Genomic DNA, 21,320 nt, shown 5'->3' with positions numbered 1-21,320 from the left:
AGGTGGATGGGGTACATGAACTCTGGTAACTGATCAGTCCCTCCAACCCAGACAGAGTTCCAGCAGTTCCCTTGCCATTTGGGAAGGTTCTAGGGCTACTCTCTTTACATTTTAGTTGCTCTTCTAAATTGTGGCTTTTTTCTTATGCCCCAGGATGTCCAGGGCTTGTGTGGGCTAGGGGCCTGGGGCTCACTGAAATGGCAGGCTGGCTAGGGTACCCAGAACTCTGCTACCATCTTTGCTCTCAAGGAGGGGAGCATAAACCATGGTGCTTACCAGCCCATCTGATCTGGAGAGAGTTCCACCAACTCCCCCAGTTTGGTGGATCTTTTATATACTAGTTGCTCTTTTAAACTGGCTTTTTTCTTATGCCCCAGGGCAGACAAACCTGCTCCTGGTCCTTCAGTACTCTCTCTCTCCCCACGGCAGTTTGTATCAGGGATGGGGTTTTGTTACTGTGTCTCTGTCTCCCTTGTCATTCGCTATGTGGTCTATCTTTTGTTGCACAGAAGCTGTACAGTCAGCCCTCAGTTTTTCAGGAGGAATTGGCTTTATCTTTGAACTCTTTCACCAGGTACATTGCTTATCTCCATTTAGTTTTTTTTCTGATTTTGTGGGTGTTTTTGTTTTTGTTTTGGAGCATATCCCTTGGTCTCATTCTGCTTGACTTTCTCTGTTGCTATGAATTAAGTGAAACCACCACCTCTCTGAGTCTTGAAGGAGTGGCCCTGTATAGACTGCATGTTTGGTGGCTTTGGTTGGCTGGCTAGAGCTGGGGTTGGTGCAGGCCTGGGGTCCTGAAGCACTCTGTGCCAGGGCTACCCTGACCTGGAAGTTGGAGCTGGATTGGGTATGGCCAGGGAATCCCGGGGTGCTCTATACTGGGGCCACCCTAGCAGAATGGCTAGACCTAGGGCGGGTGTGGGCCGGGACTTTATCCACACTGGGGCTGCCCTGGTGGGGTGGCTAGAGCTGAAGCCAGTACTGGCTAGGGGCGTCCCGGCATGCTTCGCACCTGGGCCGCCTTGGCAAGATGGCTGACGTATAGTGGGCACAGCCCAGGGATGTCCTGATGTGTACCACACTGGGGCAGCTTTGGTGGGACAGCTGGAGTTGGGGTGTGCTAGAGGCCCAAGGCTCCCTGAGGCAACAGGTTGGCTAGAGTGCCAGGACGCTGCTCCTGTCTACACTGGAGAGGGAACATGAACAGTGCTGCTCACCAGCACCTCTGATCCTGAAGACAGTTTCCAGCAGTTCCCCTACTGCTTGGCAGATGCTCTAGGGTTAATCACCTAATTCCTTCACTTACAGTCTAGCCGGTCTTTAAGAAGTCACTGTGTTTTTTGCTGTGCCCCTGGCTGGGCAAATCTGCACCCGAGTCCTTAAGTGCTACACTACAGTTTGCAGCACTGGGAGTAGGGCTCCCATCATTACTGTGTCTCCAACTTTTCTACCCTTGTCTGTGTGGCCCCTGTACTTCTGTGGTGCAGAAGCTGTAATCAGCCTTTAGTTCTTCAGAAAGAACTTCTGTATGTGCAGGTGGAGATTGTAGAATCCTGGGTCTTCCGATGCCACCCTCTTAGACACCTCCTCTCATGATCTGACTCTTGCAGTTACACACAGACACGCTATACACATTTTGGTATTTATTAACAAAAATGGTCCAGAAAAGGATTGAGTAACAATTACAGCGATAAGGTTTAAAATAAGAGTTGTTTTTAGTTCTGTTGTCTCTAGGGTAGTGTAACCAGTCTAGAAAGCTGTTTAATCTCCTAAAACAGGACTCAGATCACACCACTCAAGTGTTAGATATCAAAAGAAATTTTCCCTTTTGTCAAAGCAAAATAGAGTGGAGGTTTTTACCCACAAGCCTGCTTTCCAGGGGATGGACTGGGGAGCGGTGGAAGGAGTAGACAAAGAGGTTAAAAAAGAAACAGGCAAAATCTTGAAAGTAAGAAATGAAAGCTAGTGAAGAAAAAGGGTTCCTAAGTGCCCAAGAATCATTCACTGAAGTAATCCTCTAGTCCTTCCATATCCATTTCCAGAGAGGAATTTAGACAGGCCAGAGCAGATGATGCATCCTTGGCTTTCTGGACACTTGGTTTGGGTTGAGCAGTTTCTGGTTGGATGGATTCCTTCCTGATGTCTTTATTACCACTTAGAATCCGTTGGCTCTCAAAAAAGAATTGATTAGGATGGCTCAAAGAAAAGCCACCATCATCCACCTGTATAAGAAAGCAAGTGTATATCGTATTAATACATAACAAAGGTATAAATTAAGGGGCTTCAGAAACCATTCTAGACCTTGTTCAAAGACTATTTAAGGCATGCCTGGGTGGCTCGGTCGGTTAAGCATCTGCCTTCAGCTCAGGTCATGATCCGGGGGTCCTGGGATCGAGTCCTGTGTCAGGCTCCCTGCTCAGCCAGGAGCCTACGTCTCCTTTTCCCTCTGCTACTCCCCCTGCTTATACTCTCTGTCTGTCTCTGTCAAATAAATAAATAATTTTTTAAAAAAAGTTTAAAAACTATTTAATGCCCAGCACATGGATCCTAGTAGTTCTCTGTTGTAACTCTCATGATTTCATCCAGAAGGTGTGGATGAAATTTTTATTTCCAGCCTGAACCTCTGCACTTAGTTCCAGTTTCCTATCCAGCTCTACTTCATCTCTACCTTCTACTCAACATCTCAGAGGGCTAAGCAAAATGCCTGCCTGACTGTCTGTCAATAAGTACTTGTTTTAAAAGGAAAAAAAAAAAAAAGGAGGGTGTAGTCTTTAACCATTCCAAAACCATAGGGACTGGATATAAACAGACACTGTCTGGATAATGGTCCCTGACACCACTCTGATTTTAGAGTATATTTATAAGTCTGGCATATGTAATACCATTTAGTATCATTTAAACACTGCAGATTTAACGAGTACTACTTTTTTTTCCTAACTTTGATTCCAAAATTTATTAATGGTGAAGAAAAATATATTCCTTAATATTAGCAAGCACTTATTGAACACCTACCATGTGCCAGACATTATTCTAAGTGGCATAAGACACACGCCATACTCATTCACACACAGGTATATAAATACAGTTAACTTCCCATAAGAGCGCTGTGAAGGGAGATTATCAATATTCTGCCAGTTTAGGGAGAGGTTAAGTTAACTTGCCCAAGATCACATACTGGCAGGCCTGGAGATGGGATATGAATGAGCAGAATCCATGCTCATAACCAGTATGCTCTGCTGTCATGTCCTTGTGCCAAGGTCAGTAATTTTATAATGCATTCATTTCTTAAAATGTGTAAGCCTTTACTAACTCTTGGGGTGTGACAGAAGAGCAAGATAGCTCCTGAAGTGTGAACCACCTACACCAGTCACTTTCTTCACATTCAACCAATGGGTCAGACTAAGTTGATCACCTGTCAAATCTCTGCGCTCCCTCCCTTCTGACAACAAAAAGAATTCCATTTTACTTGAGTTATTTGTGTTTTTGTTAGGGGATATTTCACTTCAAATTTTTTACAAACTGAGAAGGCATTACACTTTCTTTGTCTTATATTTATCGACCTTTTAAGGTCTCACTCTTTGTACTGAAGTGACTTGGATATAGTAGGTATCTAAGTATTTGGTGAGTTGATCCCAGAACTAACCAGTTATCCCAGTCATACATGTCCCCTATGAATTGGAGACTTAACTGTGTATAAGGCCACATTACGAGCTAGTAATTTTTCAGCACACAAGAATGCATTTGACTAACTCTAAAGAAATTTCTAGCCTAGTAAGTCATATACTTAAAAATCTCTGTCAAGAATAAAAAAAAGTGATAAGGGTCACAGATAAAGGCTTATTATCTCCATATTAGAGAGAGATGCTGGCTGGGTTGATCAAGGAAGGCTTTGTGAGGAAGGGCTATATGAGTTGAATTTGGGAAGATGGAGAAAGTGAAAAGCTGGGATAATGAGGTCAAGGTTAATATAAGCAGTAGAACCACATGAGCAAGGTAATAAGGAATGTTCCTATAAAGCAAGTAGATCAGATGGCCTGGTGTAAAAGGAATATAAAAGGGAATAATAGGAAATGAAGTTGGAAAGACAGGCTGGGGCCAGACCTCAGAGAGCCTTGAAAACAAGGGTAAGTAGTCTAGACCTAATTTTGTAGACATCAGGGAGTCACTAAAAATCCTTAAGAGGGGAGATGATGTGATTAAAGCAATGTATAGTCTTATGGTAGATTAAAATGGATTAGCAGGGGGTTAAAAGAGTTGCTGTCATGGTTCAGAACTAACCCTCTTAACAGGTGAACCAATAAACAAACAAGGTGTTTTCTGGAAATACTTACTTGAATACCCCAGGATTCTCTGATTCTCTTTAGTCAGTTTTTGATACATATTAGGCCAATAATTTTATAGTAACTTCAGTGTATAGCAGATTGATAGCATACAGACTAGTTCATTTTAAGTTATTACTCAGATCACTAAGAACAAATTTTTATCTGCTACTTTGCTGCTTAATTTTAAAATGTTTCCTGAATGTTTTATGATAAATCTATAACTTTTATCAACAATGGAGTCATTTGTGAACTTTATTATATTGGATTTTTCACCCAATTCATTAAAAAGTAGGAGATCCAATATAAAGTTTGCATTTTACAAAATGTCTCATGAAAAGTGTATTGTGTAACACATTTCAATCAGAGGGCTTTATGTTTTATAAATAGAGAACATGAGAGATTTGAAAGACCTTGAAGATCCTTTAAGTTGGACCTCCTACATGTACAAACTAGGAAAATGAAGCCTAAGGAGATTACATGGTTTGTGCAAAATCAAAGAACTAGTAACTGGTTTTGTCTGAATTAAGGCCTTCTGACTAGATCACTTAGTTGCTCTGAGATCTGTTTTAAGAGGTTTTATGTAAAGTCAAACTTACAATCATATAATATTTCTGGAGCTAAACTTGGCTATAAAGATTATAAAAAAACATGGTATTATTTCATATAAAAAGACCCTAGCACTTTGTGCTATAATTACACATTAGGCATTTTCTACACCTTGTTTCAACTTGTTAAAATTCTCAATATATCTGTTGTCACAGAAGAGGACTCTCTGGCTTGAAATGAATTATTAGACTTCAACTTGGACAAAATGAAATATGATCAACTTTTTTTTTTTTTTTAATTTATTTGAGACAGAGAGAATGAGAGACAGAGAGCATGAGAGGGGGGAGGGTCAGAGGGAGAAGCAGACTCCCCGCCGAGCAGGGAGCCCGATGTGGGACTCGATCCCGGGACTCCAGGATCATGACCTGAGCCGAAGGCAGTCGCCCAACCAACTGAGCCACCCAGGCACCCTATGATCAACTTTCTAAGCCTCAGTTTCCTCATCAATGAACTGGAGGTTATAGTAATAATAGCTGCTGCATCATAAGGTTGCCACAGGGAAAACCAAGGAAACAGGAGTGTAAAAAAAAAAGTTGTTTAAAAAAGAAAAAGGTGTATTCCCAAAAAGAAAGGGAAAAAGAACATTGTTTTATATGTGTTATTAGCTTCCTCTTCTGCTTTAAAGCAGCTCAAATTGGAAACTGGTGATGGTATATTATGGGTATAGTTTATTTAAAAAAAAAGTTGAATTCTAATCCTAAAACTCTACTGAAGTACAAGACCTTGCTTGTATATCAAAAGATGAACAAATAAAAGACCTTGAAATGTTTTACCTTTAAAATGTATTTTAAAAAATACATTTTTTAAAATTCCATTTTAATTAATGCTCTTATTAACCAACAGTGACAAGGGTCTTGAAATGAGGACATGTACCATGTTTCTATGTGATGTTTGGCTTTTCAGCTGTCTCTCTTAAGTCTGCAATTGCACTTTCTTAACTTATTTTGCTAATAAGCTCATTTTACTGAACTTACAGTCTAATTAAGTGCTTGGTAGCATGATGAAATTATGAAGAGTTTCCTTCTATATACTGGATTGTATTTTCTTCTAAGAGAGGTTCTTTGTCTTTTGAATATTTTCTTTCTTTCACTTTTATTTCTGGCTGAAGGAAGTTGCCATTCAGTTTCCTTTCATCTTGTTCAGAAAAATTAACTTTGGTTTATGCCCCTCCCCGCACTGCCCCCCTCAACCCTAACAAAATGAAAATAGATTTTACTTCAAAATCAAATTAGAAGAATAGGGAAAACAAGTTGTCCCCACTGAAATACCCCACTTCCACTTAGTTCTGCGTAGAAGTCAGCAGCTATTTATTCCTTATTTTTAAAAAAGATCCAAACATTCTAGATATGGAAACACTCAGAATTTTCTGTTTCCTTCCTTGCCGTTTTTCTTAATTGGTTGCTATTGGTGATGTTTTCCTTTGTGTTCGATGATTTTTTATTATGTTTTGTACACTGTGTTCACTACTGAGAGAGGGAAATTTGTGATGCGTTTTCATTCTGCTGTATTAGCTTAGAAGTCCTGAAGTACTGTAAAGGATATGAAATAAAACCAGTGTAGTTGGGAGTCCAGAAGAAGGAAATGGGGGTAGAGAGGCCTTTATAGGCTACATTGTAAGTTTTGGATTTCATCTTTAGAGCAATTGGGAAGCCCTTTAAGATTTGGTTGTTGTTTTAAAGCAGTTTATTGAAATAATCATATTCCTCTGTTTTAAAGATCATTCTAGCAGCTGTGTGGAGGGTAAAGAACTGGAATGGTGCACATGTTGTAGATGCTGGGAAATGAGTTAGGAAGCTACTGCAATCCAAGTGAGATCATGGCTTCTAGCCCAGCAGTCTGATATCCATAATAATGACCCTGAGTTATTATAAAAAAGCTGAATTGTATTTGCTATATCCTGTTTAAGATTGCAGGAAAATGGGCGCCTGTGTGGCTCAGTCGTTAAGCGTCTGCCTTCAGCTCAGGTTATGATCCTAGGGTCCTGGGATTGAGTCCCACATCGGGCTCCCTGCTCGGCGGGAAGCCTGCTTCTCCCACTCCCCCTGCTGTGTTCCCTCTCTCGCTGTCTCTCTGTCAAAAAATAAAATCTTAAAAAAAAAAAAAGATTGCAGGAAAATGTAGAATTTAGCAAGATTTCTGTAAAGATTTATATAGTGGGGAAAAAAATTATGCTCAGCTATTTGGAAAATAAGTATCAAGAATGACTCAGTGCCTAAAGAGGTCTATTTCTAAAACAATTTTCAATTAAAATTCAGAGATGAATCTACACAAGGCCTAGTATTTTTATTTACACAGAGTATACCAAAAGAAAAAACATACACTATAGTATAAAACATTGCTCCCTAAAAACACTGAGGAAAATGGATTTCAAGCAGGCCAGACTTTGGTACCTACTAACTGAATCTCAAACATTTGCTGGAATCAACATGTTTTCCACACAATGACCTTCACACAAACATAGGTCTCATATTTCTGCCACAGCAAATGTAGTTTGAAGGAATGGAAGCAATATTGTTTTACCTATGGGATGTTTGGGTTTTAATCAAGAGGTTTTGCAATGACAGCTTATAATGAGGCAGCTGGTATTACCAAAAAAGCCATATGGAATTATCATAGCGCTGCTGTCAATGGGATCAATTAACTGGTTCATTTTCAAAACTTTCATCAAAATGAGTTTGATCACAGAGTCCTCAGGAAAATAAACATAGCTTTAAAAATATTTTTTAAGGTGAGGCAGGCAGGATGGCAGAAAACACAATAAAAACGGATTCCATTTTGAAATTAAATGAGAAAAAATAATAGATATCTCATGAATTCAAACAGCCTTTTTATTCCATTGATTTTTTTTTTTTTTTTTTTTTAATGAGAGACAGAGAGCATGAGAGGGAGGAAGGTCAGAGGGAGAAGCAGATTCCCTGCCGAGCAGGGAGCCCGATGCGGGACTTGATCCTGGGATTCCAGGATCATGACCTGAGCCGAAGGCAGTCGCTTAACCAACTGAGCCACCCAGGCGCCCTCCATTGATTTTTATGTAGCTTAAGTTGTATGTGGGAGGATTTAGACATACGTCTTTTCAAAATCTTTATTAATCTAAGGCAAGTTTTAAAATTGGCCATAGTAGTAATACTCCTATAAGAATGAGATACTACAAAAGCAGATCTGAGAACTAAAAAAAAATTCTTACTTTTTAGTTATTATGTCCCCAACTCAATCTAATTTTCACATCTTATTTAAAAACAAGGAAAGAGGTTGAATAATAGACCTCAATTTGTGGAAGTTCTGAGGCCTCTTAATTAAAAGAAGGGTCCACACATAATTAAGAACATATATGAAATTAAACCTTTCAGGCTGAGCAAGCAAGCAAATTAAGGAATATGGTCTTTAAGGAAAAGAGTCATGCAAAACTGGTACTGAAAATACCAAACGAACAGGGCTTACCTGGTAAGATTCCTATACTCATAAAACTAATGAGAATTTGTGCTTGTCTCCTATTTCATTGATGTCTATTTAGTCCTTCACATTTTGTGAAAATGAAGTTTTTATGTTTTGAAATAACAGGTGTATTAGAAAGAAGATGAGACCCACAGCAGACCAGGGGTGCTAGGTCCAGATCTCCCACTTACCAGCTGTGGTACCTCAGGCAAATCATACAGAATTGCTAGGCTTTGGATTTTTTTTTTTTTTTTTTAAGATTTCATTTATTTATGTGACAGGGAGAGATATCACAAGTAGGCAGACAGGCAGGCAGAGGGAGCAGCAGACTCCCCGCTGAGGGGCTCGATCCCAGGACGCTGGGATCATGACCTGAGCCGAAGGCAGACGCTTAATGACTGAGCCACCCAGGCGGCCCTTGGATTTTTTTTCTAATGTGAACTATGATGGCTGGACCATGAATCTAGACACAAAACGCTAGTGACCTCAACAGTCATTATTACAAATACAGTATTGGATTCTATAGAAGCGCAAAGCTTTTCTGAGTTACCTGACAGTCTGGTTCAACTCCAAGTCCATCCCTTATGAGCAGTACGACCTTACACAGGTTGCTCAGCTTCTCTAAACTTTATTCATAAATGGAAATAAAAATAGTATGTAAGCTGTAGTACTTTAGTGTGGATCAAAAGAGCTAATGTGGCCAAAGTACTTAGTGCTGGGCCAGGCATGTGTTAAAGGTTCTACAGATGTTGGCTGCTAGTACGATATTCATTATTGATAATATTATAGGGTATATTTTTCCTATGAAATATTTTATAATGTAAGAAATTCTGCTATATAACCACAATAGAAAAATTATTTCATGAAAATTAGGAAAAGCAAAAGTGAATAGCATGGTAGTGGACGGTGAATTCAATAAATGCAACATCTATTTGGGGAGGGTCATGGACGGATCCTTTTGAAACCCATTAACAGACTTCCAAAAAATGCACATATATACTCACAGAAAAAAATCTCAAGAAGTGCATGGACTTTCAGGTCTATTCTTAGATGTCTGTCCTAGGTTAGGAAGCCATGATCAGGACCAGTGGGTGCCAACAAGGAGGTCCATGGGCAGATGTGTTCTGCTGACTTGTACACGGTCTTCACACTTATCAGTGTGAAGGCCCCTAACGGGACGTGAATTCATCAGCACACCATAGTTCCTCCCATATTCTATTAATCGCAGCCACCTACGCTTTTTTGGGTTATCTGCCTGACCTCTGTAGGCTTCTGAGTTTGTGACCCTTGCTTTACACCTTTCAGAAGCTACTAGTACGACTTATACAGGCATACCGTGTTCTATTGCATTTTCCAGATACTGTGTTTTTTACAAATTGAAGATCTGTGGCAACCCTGCAGTTGAGCAAGTCTATCAGCACCATTTTTCCAACAGCACTTGCTCATTTCATGTCTCTGTGTCACATTTTGGTAATTTGCCCAATTATTTCAAACTTTACGATTATTTTTGTTATGGTGACCTTTGATGTTACTATTGTAATTGTGCTGAGGCACCAGAAGCCATGCCCATACAAGGTGCCAAACCTAACTGATAAATGTCCTATGTGTTCTGACTCCTCCACTGACTGGCCATTCCCCCATCTCTCTCCCTTTCCTCTGATTTCCCTATTCCCCGAGATACAACAATACTGAAATCAGGCCAATTATTAACCCCAGAAGGGCCTCTCAGCGTTCAAGTGAAAGGAAAAGCTGTATCTGTCACTTTAAATCAAAGCTAGAAATGATTAAGCTTAGTGAGGAAGGCATGTTGAAAGCTGAGAGAGGCCAAAAGCTAGGCCTCTTGTGCCAAACAGCCAAGTTGTGAAGGCACAGGAAGAGTTCTTGAAGGAAATGAAAACTGCTATTCCAGAGAACACACGAATGAATGATCAGAAAGCAAAACAGCCTTACTGCTGATGTGAGAAAGTTTTCCTGGTCTGGACAGACAATCACACCAGCCGCAACATTCCCTGAAGCCAAAGTTAATCCAGAGCAAAGCCCTAACTTTTCAATTCTGTGAAGGCTGAGACAGGTGAGGAAGCTACAGAAAAACAGTTTGAAGCTAGCAGAGGTTGGTTCAGTTTAAGGAAAGAAGCCGTCTCCATAACAATGGAAGTACAAGGTGAAGCAGCAGGTGCTGATGTAGAAGCTGCGGCAGTTTACCCAGAAGCTCTAGCTAAGAGAATTCCTGAAGGTGCTACAGTAAACAGCAGATTTTCAGGGTGGATGAAACAGCCTTATATTTGAAGAAGATGCCATGGAGGACTTTCAGAGCTAGAGAGGAGACTTCCATGGACAGGCCGACTCTCTTGTTAGGGGCTAATGCAGCTGGTGGCTCTAAGTTGAAGCCAATGGTCTCTTATCATTTTGAAAATCCTAGGAATAATCCTTGAGAATTATGCTAAATCTGCTTTGCCTGTGCTCTATAAATGGAACAACAAAACTTGGGTTTTTGCACATCTGTTTATGACATGGTTGACTGCATGTTCTAAGCCCACTACTGACACCTACTGCTCAGAAAAAAAAATTCCTTTCAAAATATTACTGCTCACCGGGGGGCACCTGGCTGGCTCAGTCGGTAGAGCATGCGACTCTTGATCTAGGGGTCATGAGTTCAAGCCCCACGCTGGGCATAGATTACACGGACACTGTACCTGCCTACCCAAGAGCTCGGAGACGTACAAGTTTAATGTTATTTTCATCTCTGCTAACACAACATCCATTCTGCAGCCCATGGTTCAAGGAGTCATTTTGACTTTCAGGTTTTATTATTTAAGGAATACATTTTGTAAGGCTACAGCTGCCATACACAATGATTCCTCTGATGGATCTGAGCAAAGTAAATTAAAAACCTTCTGGAGGGGCGCCTGGGTGGCTCAGTTAGTTAAGCATCTGCCTTCGGCTCAGGCCATGATCCCAGGTCCTGGGATGGAGCCCCACGACAGGCTCCCTGATCAGCGCGAACCTGCTTCTCTCTCTTCCTCTGCCCCCTCCCCCTGTTTATGCACACTCTCTCTCTCAAATAAATAAATAAAATCTTAAAAAAATAAAAACCCTTCTGGAAAGGATTCATCATTCTGGATCCCATTAAGAACATCCATGATTCATGAGAAGGTATTTTGACCAAAATACCAACAAATAGGAGTTTGGGAGAAGATTATTCCAACCCTCACTGATGACCTTAAGGGGTTCAAGATGTCAGTGGAGGAAGTAAATGCAGATGGAGAAACAGCAAGAGAACTAGAACTAGAAGTGGATCCTAAAGATGTGCCTGAGTTGCTGCAATCTCGTGATAAAACTTGAACAGATGAGGAGTTACTTCTTATGGATGAGCACAGAAAAAGGTTTCTTGAGATGGAATGTACTCTTGGTGAAGATGCTGTGAAGACTGTTGAAATGACAACAAAGGATTTAAACTTAGGACATAAACTTAGTTGAGGAAGCAGTGGAAGGGTTTGAGAAGACTCCAATTTTGAAAGAACTTCTACTGTGGGTACAATGCTATCAAACAGCATCGCATGCTATAGAGAAATCACGCATGAAAGGAAGAGTCAGTTGATGTGGCAAACATCTTTTTCAAAACTGCCACAGCCACCCAATCTTCAGCAACTACCACCCTGATCAGTCAGCAGGCATCAACATGGAGGGAGGACCCTCCACCAGCAAAACGATTGACTTGCTGAAAGCTCACATGATGGTTAGCATTTTTTAGCAAATTTTTTAGCAAAATGCTCTGTCAGACGAGCAGTTCTGACAGAGACCATATGGACAATAAAGTCTACAATTTTTACATACTGGCACTTTGCTGAGAAAGCTGACTGACCCTTGGTCTCATCCCTAGATGTGAAGTGGTGGGTGGAGGCTGCAGTAGGTTTTCCCACTGAGTAGCTTCTCCTAATTACAATGTTTCTGGTTCTGGAGCATCCTAGTTTTAATTCTCTGGCCCTTCCATAAATTTTATAAGCTACCTAATACCATGTAATAAATCCCTTGCTGGTGAAAATAGCCGGAGTGGTTTCTACTGCTGCAACTAAAATCCCTGAATGAACCATGGAGTAACAAAAAAACCCCCAAAGAATTAGGCCATAAAGTTTAAAAATGGACTTACGTTATGTATCATCTCGAAGTACTTCTGACAGGCCACTTGGTAATGCGTCCCTTTTACTAAATCCAAGATCTAAAATGCATGGGAAAAAGAGAAAGCAAAATTAGAAACAAAGTTTCTCTAAACCACTGCAGCTCGCGGTTGTGGGCCTTTTCAATCTTTATTCCAGACAGGAAATGCATTAAATCATGGGGTATGTTGTACTTCTGCAGCCTGGACACTGTGATAATTCTGACATTATACAGTCACTGTTTAGGTCAGCATTAAACCACAGATGACAAGAGATAGTCAGTGATCTTTCTGACCTACCAACTGTGAATTTCAATAACTTTACCTCGACAAGATGAAAATAGGTCCCAGTTTTATGACTTTGACAGTTATTGTCAGATCATATTGCAACATCTCTTTCAAAATTATAGATATAAATTTAGTAATCTAAATGGTGCATAAAGCAATCAAGTATACTATTTAGATTTTTATTTTCCACATTACCAGTTTATACAGATGCAGCCTAAAATACAGCTGTGTACCCATCAGGAAAATTTAATGTAAGCCCTTTGGACGAGTATCTTTGGAGAGGGAATGCTTTTACCTTCAATCAGATTTGGTTTTTTTTTGAAATGAAGTTATTTCTAGTAAAGCTCAGCAGAATATGAGAGTGAATATGAATAGTCTATTCTGAACACCTATTAGGAACATCATCCTATCTTTTGTAAATACAATTTTCTTTCCAATTCGACTTCATGTAATCTCTTTGCAGCAGGACAAACTCCCATTCTTATCAGCCAAGTGCAATGCCAGCTGAAATTCGTAAAGTTTCATCACTCCCCTACCCCAGCAAATAAATAAAATGTGTATTTGGTCTGTTTATCAAACACAGTAAAATGCAGGAATTAAGAGCCTAAAATGAAGGGAAATAGAATTCTGGAGAAATGCTCATTTCTATCCCTTTTCAAAGGGCTGACCTTCCTGTGACAACAAGAAATGTACATGAAGCCTCAAATTCCTGCTATCCCCCTTATTGAATATAGTTGACATCTTTTGACAGATACACAAAATTATTACAGTTATGGAGTGGGCATCATACAATCCTGACAAGAATGTGCTTAAAAGAACTGAACTGTTTTTCTCTGTCTTATAAGATTACTTTTATTAAATCCTTTTTGAATGACCTACGTAAATGCCAACCAATCACAGCACCCAGGATCCTGCCTATTTGACCTGTTCATTTTTCTTGAATTATTAGAGCAGAAATGGAAAATATATCAATTTAAAATGAATGGCTATCAAACTGTGGAAAGAGCCGAGATGCCCTTCAACAGATGAATGGATAAAGAAGATGTGGTCCATATATACAATGGAATATTACTCAGCCATCAGAAAAGATGAATACCCAACTTTTACATCAACATGGATGGGACTGGAGGAGATTATGCTAACTGAAGTAAGTCAAGCAGAGAAAACAGGGAGCTCTTTACAAGAATGCAGGAAACAGATGATGCTGGCTTAGGTAAGAGTAGTGGTTAGAAGTGGTCGCATTCCCCACTTACTGGCTGTAACTGTTTTTGAAAAACAGCTGTTCTACACAAAAATGCTTAACGGGAACCTATTCCCTGATGTTTTAGAGTAAGCCATTACCTGTCACTCAACCCCTCGCCTCTCTGATTTCCTAAATAAAACTAAGTAGCTTAAAAGCTCAGTAAAATTCAATATGTAAATAACAAACCATCATTTAAAATAAAGGTAGAATGCCAATAATACCACTTAATAGTCATTAAACAGTGTAAGTAACAAACAGATGCTTCTTATGCAAAAGCCTGTGAGTAGGACACCTGAAGTTTCTCAGTGTCAGCAACACCTTAGATGCACACCCCCTCTGCGGACTTCAAAATATTCGGCAAGTGATTCTGATGTTCTACCATATATACATGAAGTGCAACTTGGGACTTTTTCTGCACCTAGTTTTCTCACGTTCTTCTGATATCAACCTCACCAGCAAATGCCCTACTAAGATAGTCTATAGGTATGTTGAGGATGGTGCTGGTACCATTTGTCAATGGGCTGGATGACTCCAAGCAGGAAAATACAAAGCTAAAAATCAAGAGAAAAGAGAATTGAGCTATCTGCAAAGCACCAAAATTTGTGAAATAGAGGAAAAATAGAAACTTGGCAAAGAAACACCAAAATCCAAGAAGGACAGATGCCTGAGGTAGACTGTGGAAAAGAATTAGAGGTCAGGAGCTAAGTTCTCACAGTATGTCCTACAAATCCTCGAAAAGACTCTCTGCTTTTCTGAAGGTGGACCACTTGTGTGTTAATGGACAGACGCTGAAAATGCTCCCCGCTAAGTCACTACAGCTGGACAGAGACAGGTAAGCAGTGATTGTTCATACGCAAGATGACTCTGTTATTGAGCCATTCTTATTCTTTGAAATTCAGGTTCTTAGCAACGGTTGGGTTCATTTAGAATTTAAATTTTGTGTGTAGTCATAACTCAAGTAATCTTTTTTTAGAAAGTGTTAGGTTTTAACAGAAGAGCACATGTCCCAGGCTAGTGGACATATATGCTTGACTTGTAGCCAAACAACTGGGAACCTGAGAAAGATTTAGGATTTAACCAAAAGTGGTATGCTTTTCTTTGAAACCAAAATTTTTCTTTGATGTTTTCAAGAATGAAGAAATATTGGCTGTGGTAATATTTTATAATGTGTCAAATTTTGAACTTACCTACCTAACCTTGCTCTTGTCTGTTTGTTAAAAATATCCTTTGGGGAGGGGGAAGTCATGGGGAGTTAGTTCATATGTGCTTGTTTATTTTTTGTGTTGGAATCACAATTTAATATAACATTAACAAATTTTTAAAGATTTTATTTATTTAGACAGAGAAGAGAGAGAAAGAAAAGGGGGGGGGAGGGAGAGAGCTGGGGGAGGAGCAGAGGGAAAGGGACAAGCAGACTCCACATTGAGCACAGAGCCCAAAGCAGGGCTGGATCCCACAACCCTGAGATCATGACCTGAGCCAAAATCAAGAGTTTGATGCTCAACTGACTGAGCCACCCAGATGCCCCGACATTAAAATTTTTTAAAGAAAATAAAATTCTGTAGAGAAGTCAGAATGAAGATGTACTTAGGCAACAGTACTTTCTGACAGCATTCGTTTTGCCAGATAGCTTCTGAAGGGTCAAGCCTCCATCCTCCTAAATTGGCCTTTGCTCTTCCTAAAGGGATGGCTCCACAAGCCTGGAGTTCAGCAGGCAGGGACTGGCCACAGAGAAAGTCAGAAATAAAACAGGGGAGGGAAACTCATCAAGAGGAAGTAATGTAAGGAGGAGACAAAAAGAAACAAATAGAGGGGCTCCTGGGTGGCTCAGTCATTAAGCGTCTGCCTTTGTCTCAGGTCATGATCCCAGGGTCCTGGGATCGAGCCCCGCATCGGGCTCCCTGCTCAGCAGGAGGCCTGCTTCTCCCTCTCCCTCTCCCCCTGTCAAATAAATAAATAAAATCTTAAAAAAAAAAAAAAAAAAGAAGAAGAAGAAACAAATAGGAAAATGAAAGGACCAGGTAGAAGAAAAGTGTAGAAAGACAGAGGGATGAGGTTAAACGAACTGGAGTCCACAACTTACTATTTACGTGGCCTGTAAACATCAAAGTGTAACCCACAGCTCACAAAAGGTGTTTCATATTCCAATCTGGAAGAGCGGAGCACAGCACAATTTCCTCTGATATGAGCCAAAGTAAGTGTCAATTCTGATGTCTAGGTTAGAAATCTTTCTAATTCTGCTTTAGAAAAATATAACCAGGGGCGCCTGGGTGGCTCAGTCATTAAGCGCCTGCCTTCGGCTCAGGTCATGATCCTGGAGTCCTGGGATGGAGCCCTGCATCAGGCTCCCAGCTCAACAGGTGGCCTGCTTCTGTTCCCTCTCTCACTGTCTCTCTCTCTGTCAAATAAATAAATAAAATCTTAAAAAAGGAAAAAGAAAAATATAACCAAACAATTTGATCATATCAAATAAGGCTTACTTGAAAATACAAAATTAAAGAAAAAATTTCTATGAAGATTTAAGACTATTGCTCAAGCAGCAATTTGACTTACTTTTAAGTGTAACAATCCATTTATTGTTCTATTTTAGTTCATCAGTAATCAAAAGGCTAAGAAAAAATTAAGAGGAGTAGTGATATCAAATTACTCTATTTTGGTAACTAATATTCTTTAATTTGCTCTCTATATTTTGAATGTTTTTTTTTTATCGGCTGACTAAAGTCCACCACGAAGAATATTAGGTTTTTTTTAAAAAACAATACCCTTTGTCATCTTTGCAAGAAAACATATCTATATATGCTAAGTTAGGTAAAAGCATTAATTACACTTCATCTACTACTTCATCCTCAAGGCAAATAACTGTCTTCGTTTTGAATTCTAATAAAGTGGTTAACCAAGATACCCCTGCAGTAGAGGAAGGAGGAGCAAATTTAGTTGATATTTTTCTTATTTGACTGGCAATAGACCACAGCAAGTTGACAAACAAGATATACAAAATACTGATAGGAAATCTATATGTACACATACACATATTAGATAGAAATATAGGTAATATTTTAAAACTTTGAGCCACATTTCCTTCTCTCTTCCTAATGTTCTCTACTATTCCCTGCCACCCGCAGCTTCCTCTTGCCTTTTGCCTCAGTGCCTGCCAACGAGGTCCAGATGATTCCCTGGCAGCAGAACGTAGCCACCTGCCTGTCCTTGGCTTCGGCGAGTGAGTGCTGTACAGCCAGGTGTGCGGCGCTCACCAATTAGATACGCACTTATTCTGTCTCTAATTCAAGGTCATATTCTGCCTTATTTAAAAGTGATAACGAGCTTGTTTCTTCCTAAAAAGCTCAACCTTGCAAAAGTCGACGGGCTGATATTTTTCCACTTCATTTCTAACCGTCCTTTATTTCAAAGGTGAAAGAGAAAAGGTGGCAGAGAGGCAGAGTCTGGAACACTTCTGAACATACTACTTTGCTCCTGCTTCTCCCACACTCATCATAGCTTAACCAGCCACCACCTTACAACTTTGCTGCGACCTTCAGTTACTGGCACATCAGGAGCAAGCTTTCCTCTCTTGAAGATGTACTTTCATTTGTTTAAAACATTACATGCCAAGAATTTCTCTGACTCACTCTTCATTTTCTATAAACATAGTTATCTGACTGAATCGATTCTACCTCCAAATGTCTATAAAAACACTTTTTTCCTCCCCATTGTTCAGGCCCTAATCGTTCCCTTTTTTATTGCAAAGCTTCTTCACTTATCCTTTCTTCACTCTTCCAAAGACAGCTGCCAAACTGCCACCATAGTAACTTTCCCAAAATCAAATCTAATCCTGGCATGGCTGGCTCCCAGCCGAAAATGGCTCACAAACTTCATCATGCTCCAAAAGGCACTGTTCATCAGGTCCTGAGTCTCCCTTCCTGGGCCTCTCTCCTGCCCTGACTGGCCACTGGGGTCCTTACATTCTAGTCCAGGTTCTTCCAGTGTATTCTTTAGAATTTTAGCTCACAAAATCACACTGATTCAGAGGGTTTTCTCATCTAACGCATTTTTTGGTTTGGTTCAATCCAGAATTATCTAAGTTTCTTTATAGCAAGGCTTATCAGGGTGGTGTTTCTCAAATTAATTTGTCTCCAGAACCTGTTTCCATACTTCTCCCAGGACTAGGGTTCCTCAAAACACACCCAACAACCTTGTCCATACACACCTCTCCTAAATCTTATCCTATTTCCTTGTCTAGTTTCCTCTGACCACACCTAATTTGTTCACTGTCTCCCTAGCTAGAATATCAGTTCCATAAAGGCAGAGGTCTTTTGCCTTGAATAGTAACTGGAATATAGTCATCACCTTGTTATTTGTTACTGTTGAATGAATGCTGTTCCTTCTGCCTCATAAGCCTTGCTTCCCTGGGGAAATTCCTACTCAACTTTCAAACACAATTCAATGATCACTTCCTACAGGAAGCATTCCCTGAGGTCACGCCTCTCTCTCAGCAGTTCTTGGTCCTCGGATTCTACAGCTAGCACTTTAAATGTATTTTTTTTTTTAAAGATTTTTTTAATTTATTTATCTGAGAGAGAGAATGGGAGACAGAGAGCATGAGAGGGAGGAGGGTCAGAGGGAGAAGCAGACTCCCTGCCGAGCAGGGAGCCCGATGCGGGACTCGATCCCGGGACTCCAGGATCATGACCTGAGCCGAAGGCAGTCGCTTAACCAACTGAGCCACCCAGGCGCCCCAAATGTATTTTTATTAAAGCACTTATCATACTTTATTATAGTGAATTATGCCTTTTGGCTCCACTAGGCTAAAAGGTCTAAAACACAGTTTCTTGGGGCGCCTGGGTGACTCAGTTGGTTAAGCTACTGACTGCCTTCGGCTCAGGTCATGATCCTGGAGTCCTGGGATCGAGTCCCGCATCGGGCTCCCTGCTCGGCAGGGAGTCTGCTTCTCCCTCTGACCCTCCCCCCTCTCATGTGCTCTCTCTCTCTCTTTCAAATAAATAAATAAATCTTTAAAAAATAAAACAGTTTCTTAATCTTTCTTTCCAGATTCGAACATATTGAAAACTCAGTGACATGTCAAGTGCTCAGTAAACGTTTACTGAATAATAAAATGTCTTTCTTCACCAAAGCAACTTACTTTTATTTAAATCAGTCTTAGTCACTTTTACCAGAACCTTTTTAATTAGTTGCCTTTTTCTTTTCTTTCTTTTCTTTCTCTCTTTTGGGGGGGTGGGGGGGGTGGGGAGGGGTTGGTACCACAGGGAAAAAAAATTACTAATTTAGTTCTTCCACAAGGCATTTACAGAGCTTGAGAGGTTTCTCCAGCCATATCTGAAGACTCTTTGGAAAAGAGAATGAAAATAATCTATCACATTAACTTGAATCCAAATGTAGAAATCTCCCATCGCCATATATAGTTTTACACATGCAGGCAAACACAGAGCAGCCTCTATCAACACCTCTCAGATAAGCTTTCAGACCAGGAATGGATTGAGTGATCATTCATTTGCTTACTCCATGCATTCAGCCCACATTCATTAAGCTCCTATAATGAACTCTAGGCACTGTGGTCAGGGGCTGGTTTTTTTTGGATGAAAGATAGCATCTCTGCCTTCAGGAAGGATAAAGCCACAATGAGTCTAGAGGGGAGGACAGACAAGAAAACAAACAGGATGTTGTAGAGGGGAAAGGGAGGAAAGGTGCTCAAGCTTCCAGGGGATGACCCAACTGAGCAAAATTGTAATAAATGAGTGAGAATGATCAAGATAAAGAAAGGGGTAAGGACAACCCAGACACAGGGATTAACACGCAAAGGAAGCACAGAAATTTGACAGCAAGGTGTCTGAGGATGGGCAGAAATTAAACTATATTAGAAAGATTACTTGGGCATAGTGTGAAGGACTTTTGGGGGGAAGAGGAACTGAAAATGAGGAATTCAAGTGACATGACATCGTAGGTAATGGAAGAGAGGGAAAAAAAGAACAGATTTAAGAATGCTCAAAACCAGGAAGGAATCTTGAATATTTTCCTGATTTCTGGCTTGAACATCCAGAGTTCCATCCACATTCCCTGGAGACTGTATAGAGGACTCAGCAGTATGCTGTCTCCATCCACCCTCCTCAGAACCAGGACACACATTTCTCCAGAGTCAGAGAGTGTAAAGCTTGCAGCCGAAGTCCCCCTCAGCTGAGGAAAGCCATCTTGCTCAAGGTGCTGTTCCCTTCTGGAGAGCAGCCTGACCCAATGACTGGCCGATGCAGGGGTATAAAGGCCAAGAGCCCTTGCTCCAATTAGGGACAACTCCGCAGGGTCATCCCAGCTTCAGGGCTCCCTGAGGGATCAGCTAAAGACCAACTTCTCCTTCTACCCAATCTTGCCTTCTTCACTCCCTGACAGATACTGATCCTGAGAGAGCTCCCCAATGAACGTCCTGCACACAAATCACCACAGTGAACCAAATCTATGACATAGTCCAGTTTTTGCTTGTTAGTTTTTGCAGAGAGGGATGGGAAAAAACGTGAATAATGATAATGACAAGCTACTATGTATCAGATATTGTTCTAGTTATTTTACTTATCAGCTCTCTAAATCTCTTCATGTATATATGCAAACACATTAGAAAAAAGAATGCTGGTAACTTTTTTTTTCTAGATCTGAGAAGCCTTAGAGAATCTGATTTAAGTGTGAACCTCCTCAATTGGAAAATGTACTATGCCACAATTCACAAATCCTGAAATATTCTCACAAATCAGCCAACTACTAAATAGAAGTGAGGCTTTCTGGAAGGTGTATGACACTCAAATTTGATAATCATATTACATTACTCCCTATCATGATTTTTTCCACAATATAAACATGCTAATATTGAAAATTTCTCCATTAATAATAGGTACCTAAAAAAGCATTTTTGAGAAGCTATTTAAACTGCCACCCAAAATACTGAATTCCTTAGTGCAGTTTAAAACCAACATTTGGATTAAAGGATTTAAGCCTAAAGGGAACATTAACAACTAAGTGAGCTTGGAATAAGGGGAGGAAGGAAGAGAGAAGAAAGAGGAAAGGGAAGAAGGGAGAAGTGAGAACATATATGTAAAGTCTGCTTAGCAACTGGAGAAAAGTATTGCTAAACATCAATCCCATGATTTACTTAACTAATTAAAACTGTGCTTTAAGTATTGTTTTTTTGCCTAATATAATTGCAAGCCAGCTCAGAATCTCTATGTTCTATGATCTTTATGGAAATGATGAAAATATTTATACTAATTTAGTAGTT

General features: G+C 40.2%; 1 protein-coding gene across 3 annotated transcripts in view; it reads right to left on the bottom strand.

Moving 5' to 3' along the window:
- Positions 1 to 1,631: 1,631 nt before the first annotated feature.
- Positions 1,632 to 21,320, bottom strand: part of PRIM2 (DNA primase subunit 2) — a 331,933-nt gene continuing 312,244 nt past the window's right edge. For all 3 annotated transcript variants that reach the window (XM_034990912.1, XM_034990913.1, XM_034990911.1), the window contains 2 exons: positions 12,511 to 12,579; positions 1,632 to 2,225 (listed from right to left, as the gene is read on the bottom strand). In XM_034990912.1, coding sequence (XP_034846803.1) covers positions 2,001 to 2,225; positions 12,511 to 12,579 — 294 coding nt within the window. In that variant the 3' untranslated portion in view covers positions 1,632 to 2,000. The remainder of the gene's footprint in view (positions 2,226 to 12,510; positions 12,580 to 21,320) is intronic.

This window comes from Mirounga leonina, unplaced genomic scaffold (assembly GCF_011800145.1).
Source record: "Mirounga leonina isolate KUSES-001 unplaced genomic scaffold, KU_Mleo_1.0 Mir_53, whole genome shotgun sequence".
NCBI classification, from domain to species: domain Eukaryota; kingdom Metazoa; phylum Chordata; class Mammalia; order Carnivora; family Phocidae; genus Mirounga; species Mirounga leonina.
The sequence above is the reverse complement of the archived record's forward strand: the minus strand, read 5'-3'. Positions and strand labels throughout refer to the sequence as shown.